General features: G+C 40.6%; 3 protein-coding genes across 4 annotated transcripts in view; 2 read left to right on the forward strand and 1 right to left on the reverse strand.

Annotated features, from left to right (window-relative positions):
* Positions 1–2,829, forward strand: part of rpp21 (ribonuclease P subunit p21) — a 5,909-nt gene extending 3,080 nt beyond the window's left edge. The window contains exons 4-5 of the mRNA XM_061978187.2: positions 1–29; positions 2,608–2,829. The exon at positions 1–29 is cut by the window's left edge and continues 106 nt beyond it. Of these exons, the coding sequence (XP_061834171.2) occupies positions 1–29; positions 2,608–2,699 (121 nt within the window). The 3' untranslated portion in view covers positions 2,700–2,829. The remainder of the gene's footprint in view (positions 30–2,607) is intronic.
* An 83-nt stretch (positions 2,830–2,912) lies between these two features.
* On the reverse strand, positions 2,913–5,789 carry aqp12 (aquaporin 12). Its single transcript, XM_061978186.2, has 3 exons — positions 5,160–5,789; positions 4,975–5,091; positions 2,913–3,050 (listed from the first exon to the last, which is right to left on the reverse strand). Exons 1-3 carry the CDS (start codon positions 5,752–5,754, stop codon positions 2,926–2,928), a joined length of 837 nt encoding a protein of 278 aa, XP_061834170.2. The 5' UTR covers positions 5,755–5,789; the 3' UTR covers positions 2,913–2,925.
* An 8,393-nt stretch (positions 5,790–14,182) lies between these two features.
* The window catches only part of usp24 (ubiquitin specific peptidase 24), a 126,754-nt gene continuing 118,436 nt past the window's right edge, over positions 14,183–22,500 (forward strand). For both annotated transcript variants that reach the window (XM_061978188.2, XM_061978189.2), the window contains exon 1: positions 14,183–14,564. In XM_061978188.2, the coding sequence (XP_061834172.1) occupies positions 14,286–14,564 (279 nt within the window). In that variant the 5' untranslated portion in view covers positions 14,183–14,285. The remainder of the gene's footprint in view (positions 14,565–22,500) is intronic.

The following is a 22,500-nucleotide window of genomic DNA, read 5'->3' on the forward strand; positions in this document are numbered from 1 at the left end:
GGCTCAGCTCCAGCATCAACAACAATCAGGTAATTAAGGCAACAAACACCCCCGTTCAATCATTTCAACCCATTCTTAGCAAGATCTCAACGTGTGGAGTTATACATTTCAAAAAAGGTTTGTGGCGAGCCATCTAATTCAAGCCCCGCCCACATTATATGGCGTAGGAAAAAAATTCCTTCGCAATTTATCATCGCCCAGCACTGTACAAACCCCAAAACCAGTGAAGTTGGCACGTTGTGTAAATGGTAAATAAAAACAGAATACAATGATTTGCGAATCCTTTTCAACTTATATTCAATTGAATAGACTGCAAAGACAAGATATTTAATGTTCCAACTGAGAAACTTAATTTTTTGCAAATATTAGCTCATTTGGAATTTGATGCCTGCAACGTGTTTAAAAAAAGCTAAAACAAGTGGCAAAAAAGACTGAGAAAGTTGAGGAATGCTCATCAAACACTTATTTGGAACATCCCACAGGTGAACAGGCTAATTGGGAACAGGTGGGTGCCATGATTGGGTATAAAAGCAGCTTCCAAATGCTCAGTCATTCACAAACAAGGATGGGGCGAGGGTCACCACTTTGTCAACAAATGCGTGAGCAAATTGTCGAACAGTTTAAGAACAACATTTCTCAACCAGCTATTGCAAGGAATTTAGGGATTTCACCATCTGCAGTCCGTAATATCATCAAAATGTTCAGAGAATCTGGAGAAATCACTGCACGTTAGCGGCAAGGCCGAATAACCAACATTGAATGCCCGTGACCTTCGATCTGTCAGACGGTGCTGCATCAAAAAGCGACATCAGCGTGTAAAGGATATCACCACATGGGCCCAGGAACACTTCAGAAAACCACTGTCAGTAACTACAGTTGGTCGCTACATCTGTAAGTGCAAGTTAAAACTACTACGCAAAGCGGAAGCCATTTATCAACAACACCCAGAAACGCCGCCGGCTTCGCTGGGCCCGAGCTCATCTAAGATGGACTGATGCAAAGTGGAAAAGTGTTCTGTGGTCTGACGAGTCCACATTTCAAATTGTTTTTGGAAACTGCGGACGTCATCATTATAGACGTCTCCAGGGATTTACGTGACAACAGGTGAATCTGGTGGCAGGGGGTCATTTTTTCCTCATTTTCAAGGGTTAACTCTATTTTCATGTATAAAATATCAACATTTTTGCCGGTTGGGGAGTTTTCACATGTTAATTGTCATAAAAGTGCGATGTAAGTGGGAGAATAACATTAAATACAATTTAATATTTTATTTGCTTTTGCTGCTCTGGCCCTAATTACTGTATTTTCTGGACTATAGGGCATACCGAATTATAAGGCGCACTGCCGATGATTGGTCTATTTTTTATCTTTTTTCATATATAAGGCGCACCGGATTATAGGGGGTATTAAAGGAGTCTTTTTTTTTCTAAATGTAAAAGACTTCATTGTGGTCTACATAACATGTGATGGTGGTTCTTTGGTCAAAATGTTGCATAGATGATGTTTTACAGATAATCTTCAAGCCGTTTTCTGACAGTCTCTTCAGGATGCGCCGTTTTGTGGGCGGTCTTATTTACGTGGCTCACCTTCGATAGAATCTTCTCCCCGTCATCTTTGTTGTAGCGGTGTAGCGTGCAAGGACGGGAGTGGAAGAAGTGTCGAAAGATGGAACTAACTGTTTTAATGACATTCAGACTTTACTTCAATCAATAACGGAGCAGCATCTCCTCATCCGGAAACAACACTGCCGGAAATGTGTCCCGTGAAAAGCCGTCGGACCGGAACTCTCTAATAACTAAAGTTCCTTGGGTGAATAATGTAAACTCACTACACCGGTATGTTTTAGCGCTTTCATGGCGAGTTTACTGACAGATATAAGTAAGAACTTTACACTACTTTATATTAGAAATGGCAACAGTGGAGGATGAATGTCCCATAACAAGAAGATAGAGAAAAAGAAGAAGCTTATCGACTACGGCGTCACCACGGACTACAAAGGCGAATGCGCACAATTTTTCAGGATTTATGCAGATCCCAAATACAGATCAGCAGGTACCAGAAAGTAAGAAAAGTTGCTTTTGCATAATATTGCCAAACAAATGCTAGATAATGTCTTACCTTATACACACACCATAATAATACTCCTATGTTTAATGCGCCGACAATCCATCAAGTGGTGCGGCTTCATAGCTTACCAAAGTCGTACTAAAACATTTTAATACATTTTTGAGCGCCGTGTGTAGTGTTCTATATTATCAATGGAACGTATAAAATGTTGGTGTTGTTTACTTGAGTCGTATTGCCATCATAGTGCAGTCTACACATATCTCTTATGTTTGACTGCCATCTACTGGTCACACTAATCATAACACTATGTACCAAATAAAATAGCTTCAAGGTCGGTAAGCAAAACCAGAATTATTCCGTACATTAGGCGCACCGGGTTATAAGGCGCACTGTCGAGTTTTGAGGGGGAAAAAGGATTTTAGGTGCGCCTTATAGTCCGGAAAATACGGTACGCTCTTTGTATGTTTTTGTTTTTGTGCATATCCACAAATAATTGTTTGGAAATAAGAATTTAACAGTATAATTTTTTTCCTTCCATAGGTCAAGTTGTTTCTGACAAAAATGCGCCACAAAAGGCATCAGATGATCAGTCTACATCGCCCAAACCCAATACAAGTACCTCCACTACATAACACACCTCCATAACTTACTTATTTGTATTTTTTTTTGTACATTTTTTCTCAATGTTTCAAAACTAATTTGATATAGGTGAGGCATTACATTTTTTTTACAAAATATTTTATTAAAATCAATTCGCAAACATCCTGTTGTTGTTTTTTGTTACTCTCCATTTAGTAGCATTTTTTTATTCATCATGTTACATGTAAAAGGGAGCGTGTACAAACAAAAAAAACAAGCTCATTTCTTCTTCTCTTTTGCGCCTCCTTTGGGCACTTTGAAACGTGTCTTCTGAAAGGACAGCAGGTTCTTGGCAAACATCCTGGGAATGTGGCCCATGTACAGGAGGAGCGCCAGGGTCATTCCTGGAAAATGGAGATGAAACTTTAAATCAAGGCCCGCAGCATGTTGTGGGGGGGAAAAACAGTAAAAAGAAAGGAACAAACAGACAGTGCAATCAGAAAAAGGTATTTTGATACTAATAATTTGCAGCCTCAAAGCTCAATTTTGGTTGGCCTGCAGAATATTGTCAAAAAAAACCATGTAAGATAAGAGCAATAAGATGTAATGTAATGAGAAAAATGTGGAAATGTTAATACTAATAACTATTAATATACTTTGTCATAATGCAAAGCTTACACAATGTTTTATCTTTAAATATTGTGTGTGTGTGTGTGTGTGTGTGTGTGTGTGTGTGTGTGTGTGTGTGTGTGTGTGTGTGTGTGTACATATATATATATATATATATATATATATATAAATAATGTATGTGTATATATATGTATGTGTGTGTGTGTATATATATATATATATATACACACATGTATATATACACATGTATATATACACATATATATATATGTGTGTGTATATATATGTATCTATACATATATGTGTGTGTATGTATGTATGTATACATATATATATGTGTATATATGTATATATATGTATATATATATATATATATATATGTATATATGTGTATATATATATATATATATATATATGTATCTATATATGTGTGTATGTATGTGTGTGTCATAACTCAAACCTGACACAAAGTTTGGACACCTTTTGATCTAAATAATTAGAAGCTCTCAAAATAAAAATCTAATTAGAATATAAACGAAGTAGTTAAAAATGTAAATAAACAAAACAATACTATTAACCAATTGTAAAAATGACAACAACTACAATAATAAACACTGTTACAGTAACAAATATTTTCATAAACCACTGGGGTGAGTTTTTCCTTGCCCTTATGTGGGCTTTGTACCGAGGATGTCGTTGTGGCTTGTGCAGCCCTTTGATACACTTGTGATTTAGGGCTATATAAATAAACATTGATTGATTGATAAAGCAGAATTTTTCACCCTAGGTTGTACAGTTACACAATTGTATTATTAATATTATTATATTCTTGTTGGAATAAACATGTAACAAAAAAAAAAGAGCAAAAAGACAGTGGAATAAGAAAAAGCAGAAATTTTGGTACTAATAATTTGCAGCCCGCAGCATGATTTCTGTTGGCCTCCAGCATATTGTCGGAAAAAAAACATTAAACATGTAAGATAAAAGAGCGAAAATACGCAAATTAATGAGAAAAAGTTGAAATTTAGATTAATAATTAATATGGATGTGTGTGTGTATATATATACATATTTTATTGTATTTATATTTTTTTAACCTATTACGTAGTGTATATAAATATTTAAAGAGCTTCTAAATATTTAAATCGGGGGGTCCAAACTTTTTGAAAAAAGAATTTAAATATTTAGAAGCTCTTTAAATAATTATATACATTAAGTAATCAGTTAAAAAATTACCAGTAAATAAACACACAAAACAACTATTAACTAATTAATTTGAAAAATAACCACTACAATAATAAAAACTGTTAAAGTAACATTAATCTTTTCGTAAAGTAGACTGTTTGACACTTATACAATTCTAATACTATTATTATTATTATTATTATTATCATTATTTTATTCTTACAGGAAAGGGACCACAACGTATTTTTGGAATAAAAACAACAGTCAAAGATTAAGAAAAAAGAGGAAAAAGATGACATTTCGTTACTCATGATTAATTTTTTTACTTTGTCAACCAAAGTTTTGTCTGTAAATAAATGTCTTTGTTTTTAGTATTTATTTATTTTTAAATCAAGAAATGTTAAAATAGCCCCCCCAAAAACGTTGACTTTCTCAGTCTGCCGCCCCCCCCCTGCTTTTAAACCAAAGCATTCTCATGGTGGTGTTTGATTTCTCTAGGCGACGTGTGCAGTACCTGTGACAGGGGCCAGCCCGTAGACCAAGGCGTACTCCGCTAAGGTGAATCCGGGACAAAAGAAAGTGAGCCCGTAGGCCAACGACGGGTTGATGTAAGCTGAGGTGTAACCTTTGGCTGCAGGTGGACAGACAACGTTTGGTTGTGATATTTCTTTACAGACATTAGAGCCAGGTGCGTCATACCTGTGTGGGCCAAGAAGGCGAGGAGGATGGCGAGAAGGGGCACCCGGATGAGAGCGGATCTCCGTCTCAGGGAGAGGTGCAGGAGGTTAAAGACCAGGGCGCACACGCACTCTGTGATAAAGCCCTGCGTCAAGGAGGCCAGCAGGGACGTGCTGCACTCGCTGGACATCAAGTTCTTGATCATGTGCATGTCGGTCAGCTCCAGGCTCCAGTAGTACCCCGCCACGAGGATGGCGAGGTGGGCCCCGAGGAACTGGGAGCCCACTGCCAGGACCGTGTCCAGCGCCGTGGCCTCCAGCTGCAGGAACCTCCTCAGGATCAGGCAGGGGTTCCCCGAAGCGTCCCCGCTGACCACGCCGTGCGCCAGCAGCACCGCGAAGAGTACGGTCGCCGTCACGTCGGGCCCCAGTCCCCCGGCCCACTCGCCCACCTCCACGATGGTCTGCACCTCCAACCGGCACGCCACCAGCATGAAGGAGGAGGCGAACTCCAACAGGAAAGCCAAGCGAGGCCATTTCCCGAGCAGCGGCCGCAGCGAGGCGGCGAAAGCCACGCAGGCGAGGAAGTAGCCGAGTGAGGCGTTGAGTCCCGACATGGTTTTTGAGTCTGACAACGTGGCTCACGCAAAGACATTTCTTATCAAGCGACACGTCAGGGTTGTGTCCCGCTAACACCTGCCAAAATACACATGGACCCTTTTTGCAAGGTCAGGTCATGCCAGTTATTTTCTACCAAGCCTTTTTGATGTTTCCTACTTTCACGTTTATTACAAAACCCAAAACTAGTGAAGTTGGCACGTTGTGTAAATGGTAAATAAAAACAGAAGACAAGGATTTGCAAATAATTTTCAACTTATATTCAATTGAATAGACTGCAAAGACAAGATATTTAATGTTCCAACTGGGAAACTTTTTTTTTTTTTTGCAAATAACCATTAACTTAGAATTTATTGGCAGCAACACATTGCAATTTTTACCACTGTGTTACATGGCCTTTCCTTTTAACAACACTCAGTAAACGTTTGGGGACTGAGGAGACACATTTTTGAGGTTTTTCAGGTGGAATTATTTCCCATTCTTGCTTGATGTACAGCTTAAGTTGTTGTCTCAGTTGTGGTATTTTAGGCTTCATAATGCGCCACACATTTTCAATGGGAGACAGGTCTGGACTACAGGCAGGCCAGTCTAGTACCCGCACTCTTTTACTATGAAGCCACTCTGTTGTAACACGTGGTTTGGCATTGTCTTGCTGAAATAAGCAGGGGCGTCCATGATAACGTTGCTTGGATGGCAACATAAAACCTGTATGTACCTTTCAGCATTAATGGTGCCTTCACAGATGTGTAAGTTACCCATGTCTTGGGCACTAATACACCCCCATACCATCACAGATGCTGGCTTTTCAACTTTGCACCTATAACAATCCGGATGGTTCTTTTCCTTTTTTTCCCCCGGAGGACACAACAGCCACAGTTTCCAAAAACAATTTGAAATGTGGACTCGTCAGACCACAGAACACTTTTACACTTTGCATCAGTCCATCATAGATGAGCTCGGGCGGCGTTTCTGGGTGTTGTTGATAAATGGCTTTGGCTTTGCATAGTAGAGTTTTAACTTGCACTGACAGATGTAGCGACTAACTGTAGTTACTGACAGTGGTTTTCTGAAGTGTTCCTGGGCCCATGTGGTGATATCCTTTACACACTGATGTCGCTTTTTGATGCAGGGATCGAAGGTCCATAATATCATCGCTTACGTGCAGTGATTTCTCTAGATGCAAATCATTGTATTTAATTTTTTTATTTACGATTGACACAACGTGCCAACTTCACTGGTTTTGGGGTTTGTACATACAAACAGTAGGACTTGTGCAAATACATTAGTTCTGTACCACCTCAGTAAAACACTTGGCTCTCCAAGTACCGCCATAATGGCCAACATTAAAATATGGTAGCGTAGTAGGCCTAAGTATCCATTTAAAAAAAAAAAAAAAAAAAAAAGGCAGAGATTTTATTTAACAAGTATATTTAATATTTGTGGCCACTTTAACATTACCCAGTTTAAATGGTAACAAAACTGTACTTTAATCAAGTACCACTAGATGAAGCCACAGTTTGTAAATCAATGCATTAGTTTTTGTGGCAACCTGTTTGCCATCTAGTGGTGGCCTACACACAAAGCACACTTGCTGATATTCTCCACTGACACTTGAACAACATTCTGCAAGGAAACTATTGTAAACAGGAGCACCTCAACTTACGAGCTTAATTGGTCTTGTGACTGAGCTCTTAACTGAAAACACTTGTATCTCAAATCAACATCTCAAAGGCCCGTGCTAAAACAGCACAATTTTAACATGTAACACGCCTTTTAAAAGACAAGAACACTAACCAATACAATACAATGTACTACAAATAATTACAGTAGTTTTGTGAAGTAATAGAAAAATATTACAGATGTACAAAACCCAAAAGCAGTGAAGTTGTCACGTTGTGTAAATGGTAAATAAAAACAGAATACAATGATTTGCAAATCCTTTTCAACTTATATTCAATTGAATAGACTGCAAAGACAAGATATTTAACATTCGAACTGACAAACTTTGTTATTTTTTGCAAATATTAGCTCATTTGGCATGTTTCAAAAAAGCTGGCACAAGTGACAAAAAAGACTGAGAAAGTTGAGGAATGCTCATCAAACACTTATTTGGAACATCCCACAGGTGAACAGGCTAATTGGGAACATGATTGGGTATAAAAGCAGCTTGCATGAAAGGCTCAGTCATTCACAAACAAGGATGGGGCGAGGGTCACCACTTTGTCAACAAATTGTCGAACAGTTTAAGAACAACATTTCTCAACCAGCTATTGCAAGGAATTTCGGGATTTCACCATCTACGGTCCGTAATACCATCAAACGGTTCAGAGAATCCGGAGAAATCACTGCACGTAAGCGATGATATTACGGACCTTCGATCCCTCAGGCGGTACTGCATCAAAAAGCTACATCAGTGTGTAAAGGATATCACCACATGGGCTTAGGAACATTTCAGAAAATCACTGTCAGTAACTACAGTTCGTCGCTACATCTGTAAGTGCAAGTTAAAACTCTGGTATGCAAAGCCAAAGCCATTTATCAACAACACCCAGAAACACCGCCGGCTTCGCTGGGCCCGAGCTCATCTAAAATGGACTGATGCAAAGTGGAAAAGTGTTCTGTGGTCTGACGAGTCCACATTTTAAATTGTAACTGTGGACTTCGTGTCCTCCGGACCAAAGAGGAAAAGAACCATCCGGATTGTTCTAGGCGCAAAGTTCAAAAGTCAGCATCTGTGATGGTATGGGGGTGTATTAGTGCCCAAGGCATGGGTAATTTACACATCTGTGAAGGCACTATTAATGCTGAAAGGTACATACAGGTTTTGGAGCAACATATGTTGCCATCCAAGCAACGTTATCATGGACGCCCCTGCTTATTTCAGCAAGACAATGCCAAGCCACGTGTAACAACAGCGTGGCTTCGTAATAAAAGATTGCGGGTACTAGACTGGCCTGCCTGTAGTCCAGACCTGTCTCCCATTGAAAATGTGTGGCGCATTATGAAGCCTAAAATACCACAACTGAGACCACAACTTAAGCTGTACATCAAGCAAGAATGGGAAAGAATTCCACTTGAGACGTTTCAAAAATGTGTCTCCTCAGTTCCCAAACGTTTACTGAGTGTTGTTAAAAGGAAAGGCCATGTAACACAGTGGTAAAAATGCCCCTGTGACAACTTATTTGCAATGTGTTGCTGCCATTAAATTCTAGTTATAAGTTAGTCTAGCAATAAGTTAATTGTTATTTGCCAAAAAAAAATTAAGTTTCTCAGTGTGAACATTAAATATCTTGTCTTTGCAGTCTATTCAACTGAATATAAGTTGAAAAGGATTTGCAAATCATTGTATTCTGTTTTTATTTACGAATTACAAAAACATGCCAACTTCACTGGTTTTGGGCTTTGTAAATTCCAACTTAAAATGTTCAAACAATGGTTGTATTTAATGTTTTATCATATATGTTTAACCAAAATAGGGCCAAAAAAATGTCTGTAGTAATTGTGTTTTTACATACAACTCATATAGCCCTAAGTTATTTATGTATGTATTTTTAATTTACAAACAAAATAGGTCGAGCACTGTTAAACATGAAGTAAACCTACGTTGTGATTGGCTACTGAGATCACGTGTCCATTAATGTACTTCAGTATCTATTTTACTTGTGATTTTGACAGTGTGTTGATGACGCGATGCGCACATACCGGAAATGACGTTTGCAATATTTACCCGCTTCTGTTCAGTGTACTTCCGCAGTACGGACCGGCAGCGCTGCGCAGTGCACTCAGCGGTACGCACTCAACACGTGTTTGGATGGAAGTGCGCGTATTGAGAAGGCACTGAAGTACTCTCAGCTGTATGGAATTACGGAAGTGCGCGGAATTGAGACGTCAGCCAAGGTTTCCTTTTGTAAATCGAATGTAGAAGTGAAACCAAACAATAAAACCACAGCAACGAACATAATTACTCGTAATTAACTTAGTAAGTACGAAGCAAAACTATAATTATCGCGTGACATTGGTGTCTGAACAAGTTATAACCTCAACACCAATACTAAAAATAATAATAAATAAAAAATTTTGGTGAGCAGGGGTTGTTAGCATTCCACGAAAGTGAGACATTTTACGGTGAAATTTGTCTACAAAATCTACAAGCGGGAGATAGATGGACAACACAATGGGGGGTTTAAGTTCCATGGGAGAAGACACAATTAATTTAAATAGTCGTTAATCGATATTAAATAACACGTTTTTTAAATTGTTGTCGTAGTCTCATTTATGATGATAACACATATTTTACTTGTTTGAGAATTTGTTTTGTATTTGTTAGTGTGATTTGTGCATGTTCCCCCGGGTGAGGGTGCGATTTCCGAGGCCACTGAAGTGCAGTGTTAGGTTAGTTACTGAAAACCAGTAACTAGTTACAGTTACTAGTTACTTTATTTCAAAAGTAACTCAGTTACTAACTCAGTTACTTACACCAAAAAGTAATGCGTTACTGTGAAAAGTAACTATTTAGTTACTTCTTTTTTTCTTCTTTTTTTTTAAAGCTCCCATTAATGCCCTTTTTGCCTTCATTTCAGTACTGTTATTGCACTGGAGAATAATACAATCTGTTGATCAACTTGACATGCATTTTTATTTTCCTTTTAACATAATTAATGAAAAACAGTGCAACATAAAAAGGCATTCCTCCTTTCTTTAAACTTGGACCAATGACCATGAATAAAAAACAAGTTTAAGTGCAACATAAGAAGAAACATCATCTTCCTTGAAACATAAAGGCTGACATCTGGAGTGATGCTGCTGTCTTCCACACTTGGAGCCATGGATTGTGGAATCCTTGTTTTCAGTGGCAGGATCATTGACACAGATGGTGAAGTTTCAGTGCTCAGTAGAGATGGAACACTTTTGAGGGGTTTAAGCACCTGGAGGACCTCACCTGCCACTCTCACATCATCATCAGACAGGGTGACATTTGTCTTCAGGGTGTTGTGGGTCAATGCAGAGTATATAGCTGCCTGCTGCTCCAACATATCATAAGTGGAGTTCCACCTCGTTGGGACATCATGTATGAGCAGGCAGCTTTAGCATTTCTTGCTTTGTCTTAAGCACATGAGCAGCTGTTGTGCTTGGGTGGAAGTAAGAAACCTTCCTGATCCTCCCAAAGAGGCGCTCCATCCTATTGACTGAGATTCCCTTCTGTGATGCCAAATTCACTACATGTGCAAAGCACCTATCTGTGGTCCCAGTCCTGCCTCATTCTCTGTAATTATTTGATTTTTGGCATTATCACGTGTGACTGGGATATCTTTATCTTCCATTCCTCCACTGCTTGTGTCAGCACCTGCGCAAGGTGACTCTCGTAGAGGGGGCGTGTCTTCTCATCTCCCAGTCTGCTGTGATGAAGTGAGCGCTTATAGTCCACCCGTCTGTCATGAGCGCAACAGATGATGCTCAGGATAGTTCATCCACAACTTTTTTCTTCTCCTGCTCATAAAGATCTGGCACAATCTTATTGCTGAAGTGGGTGCGCGACGGGATGTCGTAACGTGGTTCAAGCACGTTCAGCATGTGTTTAAAACCCTCGTTTTGCACAACCGAGTCTGCACTTATAAACACACCGATTCAATGGCGGGGGCGTTCAAGCTCCTCCGTTACTCCACTCGCCATGACCACGCTATGTGTGGACTGAACGTGCCAACAACTTTTTTTTTTGTTTCATATGTGCCTCCCCTCCCCACACCCACACCCACACACACATAGACCGCGCCTCTTTTCTTCTCTCCGGCTTGTGACAGAGGAAGATTCAGAAGAACGACACCGCAGCGCTTTTGTTTCTAGCCGACACTACATCAAAAGTAACGTAAAATAACGCAGTAACGCATCATGTAGTAACGGTAACTAAATTACTGAATAAAAAAAAATAACGCGTTAGATTACTAGTTACCGCCGAAACTAACGGCGTTACAGTAACAGTCCCAACACTGCTGAAGTGCTACAAGTTTGAGATACTGTAGATGGACAACACAATGGGTGGTTTACGTTCCCATGGGAGAAGATACAACTAATTTAAATAGTCGTAAATCGATATTCAATTAAAAAAAATTAAACTTTTGTCGTAGTCTCATCTATGATGGTAACAAATGTTTTACTTGTTTAAGGATTTTTTTGTATTTGTTAGTGTGATTTGTGCATGTTCCCCCGGGTGAGGGTGCGATTTCCGAGGCCCCTGAAGTGCTACAAGTTTGCGATAGATGGACAACACAATGGGGGTTTATGTTCCCATGGGAGAAGGCACAACTAATTAAAATAGTCGTTAATCGATATTAAATAACATTTTTTTAAAACTGTTATCGTAGTCTTGTCTATGATGGTAACACATGTTTTACTTGTTTGAAGATTTTTATTTTATTTGTTAGTGTGATTTGTGCATGTTCCCCCGGGTGAGGCTACGATTTCCGAGGCCACTGAAGTGCTACAAGTTTGAGATAGATGGACAACACAATGGGGGGGTTTACGTTCACATGGGAGAAGACACAACTAATTAAAATAGTCGTTAGTCGATATTAAATAACATGTTTTTTAAATTGTTGTCGTAGTCTCATTTATGATGGTAACAAATATTTTACTTGTTTAAGGATTTTTTTGTATTTGTTAGTGTGATTTGTGCATGTTCCCCCGGGCGAGGGTGCGATTTCCGAGGCCACTGAAGTGCTACAAGCGTGAGCTCGATGGACAACACAATGGGGGATTTATGTTCCCATGGTAGGAGATACAATTAATTTAAATAGTCGTTAGTCAAAATTAAATAACACATTTTTTAAAGTTTTGTCGTAGTCTCATTTATGATGGTAACAAATGTTTTACTTGTCTGAGGATTTTTTAAAATTTGTTAGTGTGATTTGTGCATGTTCCCCCGGGTGAGTGTGCGATTTCCGAGGCCCCTGAAGTACTACACGTTTGAGATAGATGGACAACACAATGGGTGGTTTAAGTTCCCATGGGGGAAGACACAACTAATTAAAATAGTCATTAATCGATATTTAATAACAACATTTTTTAACTGTTGTCGTAGTCTCATTTATGATGGTAACACATGTTTTACTTGTTTGAGAATTTTTTTTAATTTGTTAATGTGATTTGTGCATGTTCCCCCGGGTGAGTGTGCGATTTCCGAGGCCACTGAAGTGCTACAAGTTTGAGCTCGATGGACAACACAATGGGGGGGTTTAAGTTCCAATGGGAGAAGATACAATTAGTTTAAATAGTCGTTAGTCAAAATTAAATAACACATTTTTGAAAGTTTTGTCGTCGTCTCATTTATGATGGTAATACATGTTTTACTTGTTTGAGAATTTTTTAAAATTTGTTAGTGTGATTTGTGCATGTTCCCCCGGGTGAGGGTGCGATTTCCGAGGCCCCTGAAGCGCTACAAGTTTGAGATAGATGGACAACACAATGGGTGGTTTATGTTCCCATGGGAGAAGACACAACTAATTAAAATAGTCGTAAATCGATATTAAATTTATAAAAAATAAACTTTTGTCGTAATCTCATCTATGATGGTAACAAATATTTTACTTGTTTAAGGATTTTTTTGTATTTGTTAGTGTGATTTGTGCATGTTCCCCCGGGTGAGGGTGCGATTTCCGAGGCCACTGAAGTGCTACAAGTTTGAGATAGATGGACAACACAATGGGGGGTTTACGTTCACATGGGAGAAGACACAACTAATTAAAATAGTCGTTAATCGATATTAAATTTAAAAAAATTAAACCTTTGTCATAGTCTCATCTATGATGGTAACAAATGGTTTACTTGTTTAAGGAGTTTTTTGTATTTGTTAGTGTGATTTGTGCATGTTCCCCCGGGTGAGGGTGCGATTTCCGAGGCCACTGAAGTGCTACAAGTTTGAGATGGATGGACAACACAATGGGTGGTTTAAGTTCCCATGGGAGAAGACACAACTAATCTAAATAGTCGAAAATCGAGATTAAATAACACGTTTCTGAACTTTTGTCGTAGTCTCATTTATGATGGTAACACATGGTTTACTTGTTTGAGAATTTTTGTTGTATTTGTTAGTGTGATTTGTGCATGTTCCCCCGGGCGAGGGTGCGATTTCCGAGGCCACTGAAGTGCTACAAGCGTGAGCTCGATGGACAACACAATGGGGGATTTATGTTCCCATGGTAGGAGATACAATTAATTTAAATAGTCGTTAGTCAAAATTAAATAACACATTTTTAAAAGTTTTGTCGTAGTCTAATTTATGATGGTAACAAATGTTTTACTTGTCTGAGGATTTTTAAACATTTGTTAGTGTGATTTGTGCATGTTCCCCCGGGTGAGTGTGCGATTTCCGAGGCCACTGAAGTGCGCATAACACCTGTGTGGGCGCTGTAGTGGCTGGTGGGGGAAGCCAGATCGTGACAGTCAGCAGCAGCGCGCTGTAAACATGGCGGCGTGCAGCACAGCTACTGGGCTGTGCCCCGAACCCCCACGCTATTAGGCGGCGACCGCGGCGACTATGGAGACCGAAGAGGAGCAGCACATCACCACGCTCCTCTGCATGGGCTTCCCGGACCCGAACGTGATAAGGAAGGCGCTCCGCTTGGCGAAGAACGACATCAACGAGGCGGTCGCGCTCCTCACCAACGAAAGTCCCGGGCTGGGCTATGGATACGAGCCCATGGAGAGCGGGCCTGCCCCCGCCTTGAGTACGAGCGGCGACGGGGAAACGAGCGGGAGGACCGGCACGGGAGGCTTCGACCCTCCGCCCGCGTACCACGACGTCGTTGAAGGCGAGGTAAGGAAGTTTTACGACGGCGTGCTTGAAGCGAGGAACATGGAGGAGAGGCTTCGCCCATTTAAAGTAGCTACACTTAGCATCCATGCTAGCCCGGCGTGAGCTGTCAGAGCCGGGCTGTGTGTCCCATCCTCCGGGCAGCCGGCGGCATTATTCACGCCCAAAATAATAACGCTAAATCATAAACGCTACTTGCTAACAGCTAAAGTCCGGCTAGCTTTCCCACAAAAGGAGCATGCGTTCCATACATCATCAGTGCAAGCAAACACATTTTATTTTTTATTTGTAATATTTTATAACTAAACATGGTGGGGACTTGTTGGATTAACTATCCATAACAAGCACATCGGAGTAGAACTTGCATGCGTAAAGTGGCCCTCCTCGGCCTCTGTCAGGGTTTGCATTCTTCTCCAGTTGGACTCCAAAAGTAGAGGTTTCGCAATTCCACTGTCATGTGATTTTCACTTTTCTGTTAAATTGTATTGTGAACTAACACCTCAGCAAAGTGTTTAAGTGAGCACTAATGCATTACTTCGGTGTTTTTCAACCACTGTGCCGCGGCCCACTAAGATACAGTCTGGTGTGCCCTGAGAGATTATGTCAATTCACCTATCCATCCATCCATTTTCTACCGCTTATTCCCTTTGGGGTCGCGGAGGGCGCTGGAGCCTATCTCAGCTACAATCGGGCGGAAGGCGGGGTACACCCTGGACAAGTCGCCACCTCATCGCAGGGCCAACACAGATAGACAGACAACATTCACACTCACATTCACACACTAGGGCCAATTTAGTGTTGCCAATCAACTTATCCCCAGGTGCATGTCTTTGGAGGTGGGAGAAAGCCAGAGCACCCGGAGGGAACCCACGCAGTCACGGGGAGAACATGCAAACTCCACACAGAAAGATCCCGATTGAACCCAAGACTACTCAGGACCTTCGTATTGTGAGGCAGATGCACTAACCCCTCTGCCACCGTGAAGCCTCAATTCACCTATTTGGGTTAAAAAGATTTTGTTTGCAAACCAGTACCGTATTTTTCAGATTATAAGCCGCACCGGCCGAAAATGCATAATAAAGAAGGAAAAAAACATATAAATCGCACTGGCATACTTGCCAACCCTCCCGGATTTTCCGGGAGACTCCCGAAATTCAGCGCCTCTCCCGAAAACCTCCCGGGACAAATATTCTCCCGAAAATCTCCCGAAATTCAGGCTGCATGCGGACCTGAGTCCGCTTTCCAACAATATAAAGAACATCTACAGTAAAGCAGTCCGTCTGCCGTAAACAGCAATGTTGTGACACTCTTAAACAGGACAATACTGCCATCTAGTGCATTTGATGAAAGCACTTTTGTGCGTGCCACACAGCAATGAGGGTGTTCAGCATGGTTAGAAAGATAGTGACAGAGAATAGAACAAGGATGGACAATTCAACCCTTAACTCAACAATGAGTAGATGAGTGTTATGTGTGTGTATATGTGTAAATAAATGAACACTGAAATTCAAGTATTTCTTTTATTTATATATATATATATATATATCTCCATCCATCCAATCATCCATTTACTACCGCTTATTCCCTTCGGGGTCGCGGGGATATATATATATGAAATACTTGACTTGGTGAATTCTAGCTGTAAATATACTCCTCCCCTCTTAACCACGCCCCCAACCACGCCCCCGCCCCAACCACGCCCCCCCGCACCCACCCCCCACCCCGACCTCCCGAAATTGGAGGTCTCAAGGTTGGCAAGTATGCGCACTGGAGTATAAGTCGCATTTTTTGGGGAAACGTATTTGATAAAAGCCAACACCAAGAATAGACATTTGAAAGGCAATTTAAAATAAATAAAGAATAGTGAACAACAGGCTGAATAAGTGTACGTTATATGACTCATAAATAACCAACTGAGAACGTGCCTGGTATGTTAACGTAACATATTATGGTAAGAGTCATTCAAATAACTATAACATATAGAACATGCTATACGTTTACCAAACAATCTGTCTCTCCTAATCACTAAATCCCATGAAATCTTATACGTCTAGTCCAGGGGTCGGCAACCCGCGGCTCCGGAGCCTCTTGATCACTCTGATGCGGCTCAGCTGCATACTTGCCGATCCCCCCAATTTTCCCGGGAGACTTACGGATATCAGTGCCTCTCGCAGTTAACTTACGGGTTTAATATTCTCCGATTTTCACCCTTACAATAATAATAAGGGCGTTCCATGATGGCACAGCATTTAACGCCCTCTACAATATGTACGTATAGCATGCCAGCCCAGCCTCTTATTGTATGCATCTTCTGCTTGCACACGTAAGTGACAGCAAGGCATACTTGGTCAACAATCACACAGGTTACACTGACGGTGGCCATATAAAACAACTTTAACACTCTTGCTAATAGTGCGCCACACTTTGAACCAAAACCAAACAAGAATGACAAACACATTTCGGGAGAACATCTGCACCTTAACACAGCATAAACACAACAGAACAAATACCCAGAATACCATGCAGCCCTGACTCTTCCGGCTACATTATACACCCCCCTACCACCAAACCCCCGCCCCCACATCCAACCCTGCTCCCTCACACATCCGTGCGTCGGTTGAGGTGGGCGGGGTTTGGTAGCGGGGGTGTATAATGCAGCCCGGAAGAGTTAGGGCTGCATGGGATTCTGGGTATTTGTTTTGTTGTGTTACGGTGCAGATGTTCTCTCGAAATGTGTTTGTCATTCTTGTTTGGTGTGGGTTCACAGTGTGGCGCATTATTAGTAAGAGTGTTAAAGTTTTTTTATATCGCCACCGTCAGTGTAACCTGTGTGGTTGTTGACCAAGTATGCCTTGCTGTCATTTACGTGAGCAAACAGAAGCCTCATACATCGTATGACCGGGCCGGCACGCTGGTTGTAGTGGGCGCTAAATGCTGTACCATCACGGCACGTTCGAGAGAGTAGTTGTCCTTAAATTCGCAGTCTGGCGGAAAAATCGGGAGGGTTGGCAAGTATGACGCTGTCAAGTGCCATTCATAAAAAACTTGCGGGCCGCACTAACATTAAATTTTCATATTAAGGTGTGGGCTGCGTGTCTGAGACCCTTGGTTAATACGTAGCACAAAGCAAAAAAAAAAACCTTTGTATGCAGTGTTATTTCATTTTAAATTTCAAAAGATTTTTGTGGCTCCCATTGTTTTCTTTAATTTGTGAAACTGGTCAAAATGTCTCTTTGAGTGGTAAAGGTTGCCGACCCATGGTCTAGTCCAGGGGTCGGCAACCTGCGGCTCTTTAGCGCCGCCCTAGTGGCTCTCTGGAGCTTTTTAAAAAATGTATGAAAATTGGAAAAAGATGAGAGGAAAAAAAATATATTTTTTGTTTTAATATGGTTTCTGTAGGAGGACAAACATGACACAAACCTCCCTAATTGTTATAAAGCACGCTGTCAGCTTCACTGATTCGAGTATTTGGCGAGCGCCGTTTTGTCCTACTAATTTTGGCGGTCCTTGAACTCACCTTAGTGTGTTTACATGTATAACTTTCTCCGACGTTCTAGGACGTGTTTTATGCCACTTCTTTTTCTGTCTCATTTTGTCCATCAAACTTTTAAGGTTGTGCATGAATGCACAAAGGTGAGTTTTGTTGATGTTATTGACTTGTGTGGAGTGCTAATCGGACATATTTGTTCACTGCAAGCTAATCGATGCTAACATGCTATTTAGACTAGCTATATGTACATATTGCATCATTATGCCTCATTTGTAGCTATATTTGAGGTCATTTAGTTTCCTTTAAGTCCTCTTAATTCAATTTATATCTCATGACACACTATCTGTATGTAATATGGCTTTTAATTTTTTGCGGCTCCAGACAGATTTGTTTTTGTATTTTTGGTCCAATATGGCTCTTTCAACATTTTGGGTTGCCGACCCCTGGTCTAGTCTCTTACGTGAATGAGATAAATAATATTATTTGATATTTTACGGTAATGTGTTAATAATTTCACACATAAGTCGCTCCTGAGTATAAGTCGAACCCCCGGCCAAACTATGAAAAAAACTGCCGCTTATAGTCCGAAAAATACGGTAGTTAGAATCCGCAAATAATGTGCCGTTGTTCAGTGTCTGTGCTGTCTAGAGCGGTGGTTCTTAACCTGGGTTCGATCGAACCCAAGGGGTTCGGTGAGTCGGCCTCAGGGGTTCGGCAGAGCCTTCGCCGCAGCGGTCAAGTCACACCAGACTCATGAATTGATTAACGTGGACCCAGACTTAATTAAACAAGTTGAAAAACTTATTGGGGTGTTACCATTTAGTGGTCAATTATACGGAATGTGTACTGTACTGTGCAATCTACTAATAAAAGTTTTATTCAATCAATCAATCAATCAATCGTGTAAATAAAAACTTCTCCCTATCGGCGTATCTGTACTGTAAAGTTATCATTTTAATGACAATAAAAAATAAGTCTAAGTATTATGGATACCCCCAAACAATGTTCCCTCTAATTTTCCATCTGATTTGCAAGTGTGTAATTTGTTGTGAGTTTATGCACTGTGTTGGTTTTGTTCTTTGAACAAGGTGATGTTCATGCACGGTTCAGGTTGTGCACTAGTAAAAAAAAACATATAACTTTGTCTTGAATTTGAAAAAAATAAAAATATAACATTTTATTTTTCACTAAAGAAGGGTTCGGTGAATGCGCATATGAAACTGGTGGGGTTCGGTACCTCCAACAAGGGTAAGAACCACTGCTCTAGGGCAACGGCAGAGTAAATGGGTTATACTTGTATAGTGCTTTTGTACCTTCAAGGTGTTCAAAGCGCTTTGACACTATTTCGCCATTCACCCATTCACACACACATTAACACACTGATGACGGGAGCTGCAGAGCAAGGCCCTAACCACGACCCGTCAGGAGCAAGGGTGAAGTGTCTCGCCCAAGGACACAATGGACGTGACGAGGTTGGTAGAAGGTGGGGATCGAACTGGGAACCCTCAGGTTGCTGGCACGGCCACTCTACCAACCGCGCCACGCCGTCCCCTGACAGTATGGAAGACTGATCTGGAAGTGACCGTGTTATACTCTTCCATATCAGTAGGTAGCTACCGTATTTTTCGGACTATAAGTCGCAGTTTTTTTCATAGTTTGGCCGGGGGTGCGACTTATACTCAGGAGCAACTTATGTGTGAAATTATATCAAATAATATTATTTAGCTCATTCACGTAAGAGACTAGACGTATAAGATTTCATGGGATTTAGCGATTAGGAGTGACAGATTGTTTGGTAAACGTATAGCATGTTCTATATGTTATAGTTATTTGAATGACTCTTACCATAAAATGTTACGTTAACATACCAGTTGGTTATTTATGCCTCATATAACGTACACTTATTCAGCCTGTTGTTCACTATTCTTTATTTATTTTAAATTGCCTTTCAAATGTCTATTCTTGGTTTTGGCTTTTATCAAATAAATTTCCCCCAAAAATGCGACTTATACTCCAGTGCGACTTATATATGTTTTTTTCCCCTTCTTTATTATGCATTTTCGGCCGGTGCGACTTATACTCCGGAGCGACTTATACTCCGAAAAATACGGTAATTGCTTTGTCATGATCACAATATGCTGAAGGCAGCGTGCAGGTCAAAATGTATCCAATGCTTAAACCGAAAATAAATAGAATGCGAGTTTTGCTAAGAAAAGGCATTGAACGAAACTAAAACTGAACTGGCTACAAAGTTAACAAATACAGAATGCTGGACGACAGCAAAGAGTTACAGCGTGTGGAGCAGAGATGGCGTCCACAAAGTACGTCCGTACACGACATGGCAATCAGTAATGTCCGCACAAAAAAGGATAGCGTCCACACAACCGATGTTAAAACAAAGCAGGTGCGGGGAATAGCGCTCGGGGAAGAAATGAAACTGCGAGAGGAAAATACCAACAAAAGAGGAAATGCCACCAAAATAGGAGCGCAAGACAAGAACTAAAACACTACACACAGGAAAACACCACAAAACTCCAAATAAGTACACCTACTTTGAGACAAGAGCTATAGTGATGCATGCTTGGTTATGGTTTAAATTCATATCCAACAATTGCGAGAACGACTTTTCAATGTCAATATCGGCTGCTGAGTTTCATTTTTTTAACGTATTCCGCTGGTGGTGTGCCTCAGGATTTTTTCAATGAAAAAAATGTGCCTTGGTTCAAAACAGGTTGAAAAACACTGCACTAAGAAGCACCTGTCCCCCTGCACTGATGCATTAATTCAGCCCACTAGTGTGCCGTGAGATACAGTCTGGTGTGCCCTGAGAGATTATGTCATTTCACCTATTTGGGTTGAAAATATTTTTTTGCAAACCAGTAATTATAATCCGCAAATAATGTGCCGTTGTTGAGTGTCGGTGCTGTCTAGAGCTCGGCAGAGTAACCGTGTAATACTCTTCCATATCAGTTGGTGGCAGCAGGTAACTAATTGCTTTGTATTGATTGATTGATTGAAACTTTTATTAGTAGATTGCACAGTACAGTACATATTCCGTACAATTAACCACTAAATGGTAACACCCCAATAAGTTTTTCAACTTGTTTAAGTCGGGGTCCAGATGTCGGGAACATTGTTTGTCGTGATCACAATATGCAGACGACAGCGGGAGGCAGTGTGCAGGTAAAAAGGTATCTACCGCTTAAACCAGAAATAAACAAGAGGCGAGTGCCGCTAAGAAAAGGTGTTGAAGCTTAGGGAAGGCTATGCAGAACTGAACGGCTAGTAAAGTAAACAAAAACAGAATGCTGGACGACAGCAAAGACTTACAGCATGCGGAGCAGAGACGGCGTCCACAATCTGTACACATGACAATCAAAAATGTCCACACAAAGAAGGATAAATACAACCTAAACAGTCTTGATTGCTAAAACTTTGAACGGTTTTTAACTTTTTAACTGCCTTTTTATCCAACAAATTGCTCTTAAGATAATTTGTATCTCCTTTTTCTATGTGCGTATATAGATGTTTTAAATTGTATATTTTAGTCTGTCCTTTGCCTGTATTTATTTGTGGTGCACAGCCCTTTGTTTTTCAACTGTGGTGGTTTTTAAAGGGCTTTAGAAATAAAGTTGGCTCGGTATAAGTTGGTAAAACAAAGCAGGTGCGGAGAATATCGCTCAAAAGAAGACATGAAACTGCTACAGGAAAACACCAACCAAACAGAAAAAGCCACCAAAATAGGAGCGCAAGACAAGATTTAAAACACTACACACAGGAAAACAGCAAAAAACTCAAAATATGTCACGGTGTGACAGGTCGTGACAGTACACCTACTTTGAGACAAGAGCTATATTGATGCATGGTTGATCATGGTTTGAATTCCTATCCAACAATTGCGGGAATGACTTTTTACTGTCAATATCGGCTGGTGAGTTTCATTTTTAAATTTTCTGCTGGTGGTGTGCCGCCGCATTTTTTCAATGAAAAAAAAAAGTGCCTTTGCTCAAAAAAGGTTGAAAAATACTGCATTAATTGACCTTAAGTATAGGGCTGGGCGAAATGGCTTGTAACTGTATCACGGTATACGTTTTTTATAGTGGCCAATATCGATGATTATTGACATTTTTATGACCTATGGCAGGCGTGCCCATTACGACGATGGTGGAGGGTGAGTCAGTCGATCGCCAGCCAGGCATTAAAAAAACTAAACCTAAAAATTAGTGATCATCGATCATCACAAGACGTCTTATGCGATGACGCTGGCTGCTGCCAGATCGTTATTAAGAAAAAATGACCGACAGGAAGGCGAGAAACACTTTTTATTTCAACAGACTCAAAACCCTAAAGGCCGACTGCGCAATTCCTGTCTTCACAATAAAAGCGCCGCCTCATCCTGCCTGCGCTAACAAAATAACAGTCTCAGAAATCTGGCGTGCACAAGCTGTA

This window comes from Nerophis lumbriciformis, linkage group LG18 (assembly GCF_033978685.3).
Source record: "Nerophis lumbriciformis linkage group LG18, RoL_Nlum_v2.1, whole genome shotgun sequence".
NCBI classification, from domain to species: domain Eukaryota; kingdom Metazoa; phylum Chordata; class Actinopteri; order Syngnathiformes; family Syngnathidae; genus Nerophis; species Nerophis lumbriciformis.

Coding starts and splice junctions, on each gene's coding strand:
- aqp12 (XM_061978186.2), bottom strand. CDS start 5,754: ATGTCGGGACTCAACGCCTCACTCGGCTACTTCCTCGCCTGCGTGGCT. Junction 5,092..5,159: donor CGCCTTCTTGGCCCACACAG/GTATGACGCACC, acceptor GTCCACCTGCAG/CCAAAGGTTACACCTCAGCT. Junction 3,051..4,974: donor CGGGCTGGCCCCTGTCACAG/GTACTGCACACG, acceptor TCCATTTTCCAG/GAATGACCCTGGCGCTCCTC.